This window comes from Parus major, chromosome 6, assembly GCF_001522545.3.
Source record: "Parus major isolate Abel chromosome 6, Parus_major1.1, whole genome shotgun sequence".
Lineage (NCBI taxonomy): Eukaryota > Metazoa > Chordata > Aves > Passeriformes > Paridae > Parus > Parus major.
Window position 1 is genome coordinate 33,768,344 of NC_031775.1, and position 9,559 is coordinate 33,777,902.

The 9,559-nt window shown below is 54.1% G+C and overlaps 1 protein-coding gene across 1 annotated transcript in view; it reads left to right on the forward strand.

The window, feature by feature from the left end:
• DPYSL4 (dihydropyrimidinase like 4) overlaps positions 1-7,326 on the forward strand; it is a 14,152-nt gene extending 6,826 nt beyond the window's left edge. Inside the window, exons 7-14 of the mRNA XM_015632398.2 lie at positions 1,229-1,297; positions 1,380-1,500; positions 2,121-2,277; positions 2,415-2,556; positions 3,523-3,693; positions 4,518-4,697; positions 5,646-5,817; positions 6,366-7,326. Coding sequence (XP_015487884.1) covers positions 1,229-1,297; positions 1,380-1,500; positions 2,121-2,277; positions 2,415-2,556; positions 3,523-3,693; positions 4,518-4,697; positions 5,646-5,817; positions 6,366-6,457 — 1,104 coding nt within the window. The 3' untranslated portion in view covers positions 6,458-7,326. The remainder of the gene's footprint in view (positions 1-1,228; positions 1,298-1,379; positions 1,501-2,120; positions 2,278-2,414; positions 2,557-3,522; positions 3,694-4,517; positions 4,698-5,645; positions 5,818-6,365) is intronic.
• The last annotated feature ends 2,233 nt before the right edge of the window (positions 7,327-9,559 follow it).

Below are 9,559 nucleotides of genomic sequence, written 5' to 3' on the forward strand. Positions count from 1 at the left end.
CCCTGCCTGAGGAGCTGGTGCCCCAAAGCTTGGAGGGAACAGGACCCTGTGTAGCAGCATGGCCAGGCAGGATCAGGGTGTCCTGTGGAATCATCAGTGTCCTCATGGATCTTCACGTGTGCTTAGGTTCCCAAAAAGCACTTTGGGGGTTCCTGAGGGATCACTGACTGCCTCAAGTGATGCTTTATCCCAAAATCTGTCATGTTAAGGAGTTCAGATTACTTGAAAAAATCAGGAGGCTTGAGGCTTTTACAGTAATGTCCGTGACACTGGCAGTATTTAACTACACACAGTATCAGCACTTGGGTGTTCCAGCCTCTGCTCATGTGCCTTATTCTTGATTTTTATCTGTGGAAAAGGCAGTCTTGGCTCCAGCCTCAGTCAGACACACAAGCTAGAGTTGGACTGGCAGTTCCTTTAGCTCACGGTCACGCCAGTGTTCAGTCTGGTGTGGGAGGAAGGCTGAACTGAAAGCCAGATCCAATCCTTCAAATGGGTTTATTTGAACAAACAGAATAGAGGCTAATTCCCACCTCCTGGGATTTTATCTGGAAAGCTGTTTCTCAGCTGGCTGTGGAGCACACCGTGACCCCAGGCAGCTCAGAGCTGCAGCAGTGTTTCTGTAAGCCGCCAGGGTGGTGACACTTGAGCCCTGGGGACACACTTGGAGGAGATCTGTGACAAGAATACAGATAAATAAGCACCCTCTAAGGACAGGGTCATTTAAAGGATCCTGTGGGATCTGCTCTGTGGTGTTGGATAACTTCCCTGCATTAGTGCCAGCTGACTGGGAGGTCACCAGCACAGAGGGGACAGGCTGTGTTCTGGACACCTGTGTTCAGGTGCCACATGAGTGACCTGGGACATCCAGAGCTCACCTCAGTATCTGTCAGCACGGGTTGCCTTTGCTCTGTGCCACGTGGTGAAGTGCAGAGGGACAGGAGTGCTGGGGAGAGGTGGCACTTGCTGCACCATGGCAGTGTCACATCCCTGTGCCATACCCAGCAGCTCCCACGCAGGAGCATTTCTGCAGCACAGGACAGGTCTGAGGGAGTGTCCCCAGGGTCAGTGGGATGTCCTGGTGGAGTGTCCCATGGCCCTGCTCGGGTGGGTTCCTGACTTGTCCCCCACCCCCGGGTGGCTCTGGACAGGGTGTGCAGTGTCCCGTGGTGCTCCAGCGGGCTGTGCCCATCGCTGACTGCTCTCTCCTTCCTCCTCATCCCCCCAGGAGCAGAAGAGGCTGCTGGAGCTGGGGATCACGGGCCCGGAGGGGCACGTCCTGAGCCGCCCCGAGGAGGTAACGCCGCCAGCCCTCGCGCCCAGCCCCGGGCGCGCCGTGCAGGGGCTGGGACACCCGTGTCGCGTTCTTGTGCCCACAGGTGGAGGCAGAGGCCGTGTTCCGTGCCATCACCATCGCCAGGCAGGCCAACTGCCCCCTCTACGTCACCAAGGTCATGAGCAGGGCTGCCGCAGACGTCCTGGCGCAGGCGAAGAGGAAAGGTAACGCTCTGGGCAATCACCGACCTCCGAACCGGCCGGGAGTCTCATCCTGACCGGGAGGTCTGAGGACTCCTTGTCTCCTGAGCTCCCCCACACTCTTGGGGCGCTGAGGCTTGTGCTGGTTTCCATGGTAGGGTGTGCCAGAGCTAATTGCTTGGAGCTGGGGCTATTGGAAGGGATGTGCTGGAAACTGTGACACTTCTGTCTTGGCAGGCACAGCTGAGAAAGGGAAATAATCCATTTATGGTCGTTTGAATGAGAAACAGATGTGGAGCAAGTTCCAAATTCTGGCTGGGGGTGGAGTGGGAAGGGCTGGGATCAATCCTGTTGGGTGCAGGGTGGAAAGGGGAGCAGTCACCACTTTCCCTGGCCTGGTGGCTGCCAGACAGGCCCAGGTTTGGTTTAAAGGAAGGCGTGACAGCTTGTGGGAATGTGTGCCTGGTGTAAGGAGAGGACAGACGGATCCACAACTTGATTTGACAGTGTCTCCCAGTCATCTGAGATAATCTAAAGGATGGGTGAGAGCCCGAGGTGCTGGGAGCACTGAATGAAGTGGAACTGTCGTGTGTGGTTGTGTGTCTGTGGCCGTGCTCCCCGCTCATGCCCGTGTGGCTCTGCAGGCACCGTGGTGTACGGGGAGCCCATCACCGCCAGCCTGGGCACCGACGGCTCCCATTACTGGAGCAAGAACTGGGCCAAAGCCGCCGCCTTCGTCACGTCCCCCCCCATCAGCCCCGACCCCAGCACGCCCGATCACCTCAGCACTCTGCTGTCCAGGTGGGTCCCGTGGCACACCTGCCTCCTGCCCACACCCACTCATGGTGCCCCATGGGCTGCCCAGCAAGGGGGGCTCTGCCGGCCTGGGGGTGCCCTCAGTGCCCCCCTCCCTGAGCCCTGCCCTGTCCTGTCCCCAGCGGGGACCTGCAGGTCACCGGCAGTGCCCACTGCACCTTCAGCACTGCGCAGAAGGCCGTGGGCAAGGACAACTTCACCCTCATCCCCGAGGGCACCAACGGCGTGGAGGAGCGGATGTCCGTGGTGTGGGAGAAGTGTGTGGTAGGTGCTGCAGCCGTGGAGCTGGATGGGAGCACACTGAGCCGTGCCTGTGCTCCAGGCTGTCACAGCCTCGTTAATTCAGACAAGCCACAGGGCTGACACTGTCTAGACACTGCTGCAGCTTCAGAGAGCTGCTGACGAGAGACTGAGACACACAAATGCCTTCTTGGTGTCTTCAAAGGCTGCTGTGCAGGGACTGCCCTCCGCTCTCGCTCACGGTCAGCAGGGAGTCTCTCCAGCACTTTCTCCCAAGGGTGATGAGAGGTTCCTTTCTCCTCACCAGAGGCCTGGGGAGGTGGCTGGGGAGAGGGTGTCCCTCCCCTGGGACATGGCTGTGGCCCAGCAGTGGGGACAAGTCTCTGTGTCACCTGGGTGTGTGCCTGGCAGCAGGGCTGTGATCTGAAGGTGGGACCAGTCCGTGTCCCTGCCCCCAGTGCAGCATCCCTGGGGGCTCCACCCTGCATCCCACAGAGCAGTCCCTGTGCAGACTGCAGGAGCTTGGGAGCCAAGCCACCCTGAAACCTCCCTTAGGTGGGTTTAGTTCAAAGACAAATAGAACTTTTCTTAGGATGACAAGTGAAGATGATAAATAGCACTGGTTAGGTTCAGTTCCAGTCTTTCTTCACTGGGCTGTCCTTAACCCGCTTCAGTGATCCTGAGATGCCTGTGCAGGAGCTGGAGCCAACCTGTGAAGGTCTTGTTTTTCAGAGACTTCAACTTTTGGAGTCCAAGGAAAATAAAACCTGTTTCTCATATCCTTTATCCCACAGGGACAAGGCTCATCCTCACATCCCCCTTCCCCTGTAAGCAGAGCCCTGTGGCAGTGCAGACCCTCACCCCACACGGGCACAGGGCTGGCTCCAGCAGCTGCTGCAGTGGGACAGCAGCAGCCCAGCCGTGGGGAGGGCTGTGCCCACGGCAGGCACAGGGCCATGTCCTCTGTGATGTTTCCTCCTGCCCTCCCAGGTGCCTGGGAAGATGGATGAGAACGATTTCGTAGCAGTGACCAGCACCAACGCTGCCAAGATCTTCAACTGCTACCCCAGGAAGGGGCGCGTGGCCGTGGGTGCCGACGCAGACCTGGTGCTGTGGAACCCCAAGGCTACAAAAATCATCTCAGCAAAAACCCACAATTTGGTAAAATATATTTCAAATCATTTTCTGGGGCTGGTTTTCCAGAAGAGCACTGCATGTCCTTGGCAAGATCAGATCATTCAGGAGGGGAGGAGATGTTTGTCTGGGTAAACTGATGAAGGACCTTGCATTTGCTTTTAAAAATACCAGGAAAATACCCTTTAATTGCTGTAAAGGGTGGGATTGGTACTGAGTGACCACTCCAAGACAGTCAGCATCTGGTGTGGAAATCTTAAGGTCAGTGTATTTGCTGTGGACTAGAAAAATGTAAGTGCTGAAGTACTGAACTACTGCTAGACTGTAATGTGTATTAGTTAAAGTTTAATATGTATTAAACTATTGCTATCATTTAATATACAATGGTATTAATCTTAACATAATACAGAATTTAAATATTCAATAAAGAATATATAAGTAATATAATAATGTAAATAATATAATAATGTAAATAGAACTTACTGAAAGTATTAAACTATTGCTGTAGTTTAATATGATTGGATTTAAGGTTTACCCCAGGACATTTTCTCCATTGCTTCCCATTGGAATCTTGTTATTTGAAATATGTTATCTTGTTATTATATTTTATATATATATTTGTATTATATATAATATATTTCTATAATAGAGATAATATATATGTATTGTATATGCTATAATATATAGGTATTATTATATGTTATCTTGTTGTTATTATATGTAATCTTGTTATTTGAAATGTGAGAGGTTAGTTAGTTGTGTCTGATGGTGCACAGGGAGCAGTGTACAAAAGTGGGGTCATTGTTGGCCTCCTCCTGCAGGCACTGAATATCAGGGTTTTCTTTTTCCAGAACGTGGAGTACAACATATTTGAAGGCACCGAGTGCCATGGGGTCCCAACCGTGGTCATAAGTCAGGGAAAAGTTGTCCTTGAAGATGGGAATCTGTGTGTCACCCAGGGCTCAGGTCGCTTCATCCCCAGGAAGACATTCCCTGACTTCGTTTATAAACGGATAAAGGCAAGAAACAGGGTAAGGAGAGTTTGATTTATTTATTATTGTGTTCTGATCAGGATCTCTCTGCTTTAGTGTACTGGGGCCACTGTGATGGCAAACCTGCAACAGCAGCAGGGGTGTTATTAATGCTGTTTCTTTCTGGGTGTTGTCGTGTAACTGTCTGGCACCTCAATCAAGAATTGTTAGTATTAGAGCTAATGACAGTTTTATTAGCCTATTAAAATGTTACAAAGCAAAAATATGACTTCCAGTAAAAGTTTGGGGGTCTTTTTGTTGGTTTTTTTTGTTTCTGTTTTTGTTTTTCTTCTGCACTGAGGTGGAGGGAGGAATTCCTCTCCTACCTGTGCTAGGGAAGTTTCTGTTGCTGCATTCCCAGTGTTGTCTCTGCAGGCATTGGAGGGTAAGGGATGTACATCCCACAGGTACTGGAAATGCAGTAAGATAAATCCTCCTGTGTGCTGGCACAGCTTTGCAGAGACACAAAGACACGTAAATATGTAAATGTTTCTTGACAGCTCTGTCCTCCTTCCCTTTTCCCTGTGCTATTGCAGACTCTGTAATTGTGCATCCCACACGAAGGCAGAGCAGGAATCAAACCCAAATTAGCTGCAGGAGCCCCGAGTGGTGTGGCTCAGGGTGTCTGGAGGGCAGGATGGGGATGTGCCAGCTCCCTGCACGGTGGGAAGGGCACCCAGAGAAGGTGTAGATGCCCCATCCCTGGAGGTGTCCAAGGCCAGGTTGAAATTCCTTTTAAGAGCATCGATTCCACCCGTTCCCAGCGCTGCCAGGCCAGCACTGCCCCGTGTCCCCAGGTGCCACATCCACAGGGTTTTGGGGTCTCTCCAGGGATGGGCACTCCCTGGACAGCTGTGTCGGGGCAGGGCAGCCCTTCCCACGGAGGAATGTTCCGTATGCAGCGTGAGTGTCCCGCGGCGCGGTGGCTGACGCTGTGTTCCCCTGCAGCTGGCCGAGGTTCACGGCGTGCCGCGGGGGATGTACGACGGGCCGGTGCACGAGGTGCCGGCCAGCGCCAGGGCCGTGGCGCCCGGTGCGGCACCGCGCATCGCGCCCTGCGCCGGCAAAGCCGCGCCCGCGCCCGTGCGCAACCTGCACCGCTCCGGCTTCAGCCTGTCCGGTACGTGGGGCCCAGCGCGGGCGGGCCTGGGCGGGCAGCCATGGAAACTCCATTTCTAATGGGTAATAAAGCACTTTGTCCAGCGGCAGCAGCCAAGGTGCAGCACAGAGAGCTCTGGAGTGCTCTGCAGTATTTATGTCAACACACAAAGCCTGGCAGAGGCTCTGTTCCCAGGAGCCAGAGCAGGCAGTGATTCAGCACCATTGATTCTGCAGAAACCTGCCCAGCAGCTGTCAGGAGCTTGGAAAGCCAATGCTCTGCCCTAAAATCACTTCCATAATGGTTTTTTAGCTGGTTGGTGCAGATGGGTCCCATATTGTTTGACCAGTCCCCACATTTTATTATGCACAAAATGCCATTTATAAATCTTCTAGAAAGAAACAATGAAAAATGAAGAAGTTCAGGCAAATACAGCCATTGCAAACTGTGCTGTGCTCGTAGAGTGTCCAGAATGACTTATAGTGAATTGATTAGTACTTCCTGAGGAAATGTTTTCTGGTTGTGGCATTTAAAGCAGTGGCACTGCCCCTCTCTCTGCTCTCCCCCAGGGTCACAGGCAGATGACCACATTGCCCGGCGCACGGCGCAGAAGATCAGGGCCCCGCCGGGCGGGAGGTCCAACATCACCTCGCTGTCCTGACGCTGTCCTGGCACTGTCCTGACGCTCTCCTGGTGCTGTCCTGGTGCTGTCCTGGTGCTGTCCTGGCGCTGTCCCAGCGCTGTCCCCGCACCGGGCGCCGCCGGGTCCTGCGGGAAGGGGCCGGTGGGCTGCTCTCCACGCAGGAGGACGAGCGAGCGGCGCTCGCCAGCTGTGCCAGCCCTTCCCTCGTAGGTAGAAAGTAGAGTGGTCCCTGAGGTAGCTCCCAGTGGGTTCTCTGTCAGTGTTCCTTCTCTAGCTGCTAGGAAAGCCCTTCCTTTCCCCGTGCATGCGGCACCGCCACCTCCCCAGCGCTGCGGGGCCGGCCGGGGCGGACATGAAGGCACATCCAGGCTGGATCACGCTCTTTTCCAGCAGCATCCCCTGCCCTCTCACATCAAAGGGCTGCTGACCGATGAGCACTTCCATGGTTTCCAGTCAGAGCCCTCCGCCCTGGCCGTGCTCCCGGAGCCACCCCAGCCCGTGTGTCCCCTGGCAGTCACAGCTCAGGGGTGGCTGCAGCCCCGTGTCCTGGGGCAGAGAGGTGCTGGCCCTCCACTGGCCATGCTGTGGGCCGGTGTCCTTCTCCCAGCCTTGTTTTTTAAAGGTTATTTATACAGTTTTTCAAGAACTGAGTGTGAGTCCAATACCCAATACCAGGGCTCGTTTGGAGGCCAGGTGCATGCGACACACTTTTTTATAGAGATTATTCTAGCCCAGTTATTATATTTAAAGGTGTGTACATAGAGTGAACCTCTGGCCGTAGAGCCATGCATGTACCTCCAGGAATGGCTTTCTGTTCCTGTCTGCTCCTTGCTTGGAATAAACTTGGTTGGAAACCACAGAATGGTGGAAGTGGTTAATCCACCCGAGTCCGTTTTGCTGTTTTCTTCCTTCGAGTTTTTCTGGGTGAGGCTTCTCCCATCCCATCCCATCCTGACTTGCAGGTTACTGTGCTCCCTTGGAGGGGGAGAGGCTCGTCATGAGCAGTGTGGGCACAGTCCCACCCTTCTCCTCAGCCGTGCCCACAGCTCCAGGAGAGGGGCTGGTTTCCCCCAGGCCCACACTGGTTCCAGTGCTGCTGAGACATCATGACAGGTCCGTGAGACTCTGATTTCCCTCGGGCACTGCTGGGCTCGGGTCTCCAGCTCTGTCTCAGCCAGGCACGAGAAAGGGAGCAGGGCTTGTGCTGGCACAAGCAGGGATCTGATTTGTGACTGGGAGCTGGAACCATGCATACAGCAGCTCCAGATACACAGATCCATGAATTAGGAATGAACCCACAAATGTAAACCAGGGAGGGATTTAATTTTTTGTTGGTTTTGGTTTTTTGATTTTTTTATTATCTGATATGACCTACATTTCACAGCTTAATGCTGCAGCAATTTCTGCATTGAGCATATGGAAATGTATTTGGATGTTTTAATTTTAACATAATTTCATTTGTTGATTTTCTGATTTTTTCTGAAATTGCACCAAGGCAATTAACATCTAGTGGAAGGTGTCCCTGCCATGGCAGGGGGTAGAATGAGAAGGTCCCTTCCAACCCAAACTATTTATGATTCTGTGACCTCTTCCTGAGTAGTGCTTAAATTACATCAGCAGGAAATCCATAAGGAATGGGAAAGACAAAAGTTACAGTCTGATGGCAGTGACCTTCCCATCACCCCAACAACCACGGGGTGACAGGGACACCCAACACCCCCAGCTTGTAAACACTTAGCAGAGGAAGTCCCAAGGGCCCTGTGCTGTAAATGTCATTTTCCCCACAGCTGGCCAGTGAGGAGCCAGCAGAGACACTGTTCCCTCTCCCACATCACCCAGGTGAGGCGCCTCCACCCTCTGTGCCAGCCCAAGGCTCAAACCCTGCCAGCCCTTCCCTTACAGAGGGAGGGTTTGCAATTATTCCCTCTGTCAGGGAGCTGTCGGAGCCAGCACAGCTGCCCCAGCCTCCTCTCAACACAGGGATCAGAGCCAGCAGCATCTCTGCAGCTCTCCTGGTGCCAGCAGAGGCTGAGCCGAGCCCCACAGCCGCCTGCTAATGGAGCCAGAGCCTCCAGGAAACGTCCCCCATGGCACCCACACGGTCTGTGGCCCTAATTCCTTTGGACAGCTTTCCTGCAGGCTCTGGGTCAGGGACACTGAGGAGACGCTCCGTGCCCTTGATGGGGCTGCATCTCTGGCTCTGCAGCACCACGGCTGTGATGGAGGAGCCCCAGGTCCCTGCACTTGTGCCTGGGGTGGGGATGGACTCCTCTGTTCCCTGCAGGGCAGCAGTGCTCCTCAAGGGGAAAAGGAGGTATCAGACAGGCACTGAACTATGCCTGTGCTTATCCCTGGCTTTCCATGCCCACTGTGTCTTTTTCCTGTATTTTTATTTTGCATGGCTTCCCACTGCCACAGGGTAGGGTCAGATGTGGAATTGGGAAGGAATTGTTCCCTGGGAGGGTGGGGAGGCTCTGGCACAGGTTACCTGTGGAAGCTGCTCCTGGATCCTGAAGTGTCCAAGGCCAGGCTGGACACTTGCTCCAGCCTGGCCTTGGAGCAGCCTGGAGCAGTGGAAGGTGTCCCTGCCATGGCAGGGTAGAGCAAGCTTTAATGTCCCTTCTCACACAGCCCATTCTGCAGTTCTGTGATTTCCCCCACGTCCAGCACCTTGATCAGCAGCAGGATCAATCACAGCAGGTAAAAAGGACAAAGCAGGTTGATGAGCCCAGGAGGGTCATTCCCTGTTTGTCCCTGGCAGATTCCAGTTCCCACTGTTTAGGCACAGGGCTGGCAGGCACTGAGCTCTCCTGGCTGCTGTGGGTGTTTCAGCCCTCAGCTTCTCCTCCCCCGTGTTTCAGAGCTGTGTGTGGGAAGCTGCCCTCACTCTGACCTTCATCTTTCCCCTGTAGAGAACAGCCCAGCCTGGGGACAGCCATGGGCACCCAGAACGCTGCCCCAGAGGCATCACAGTGGCGGTGCTGGCTGGGCAGGAGGGACCAGTCCAGGCTCAGACATCCATTCATCCACGGCTCCTTTGAGGGGAGCAGCAGCTTCGGGAGCTGCAACCAGCAGCACATTACCAGCAAGATAAATCATTCCTGCACTGAGGGGGATCAA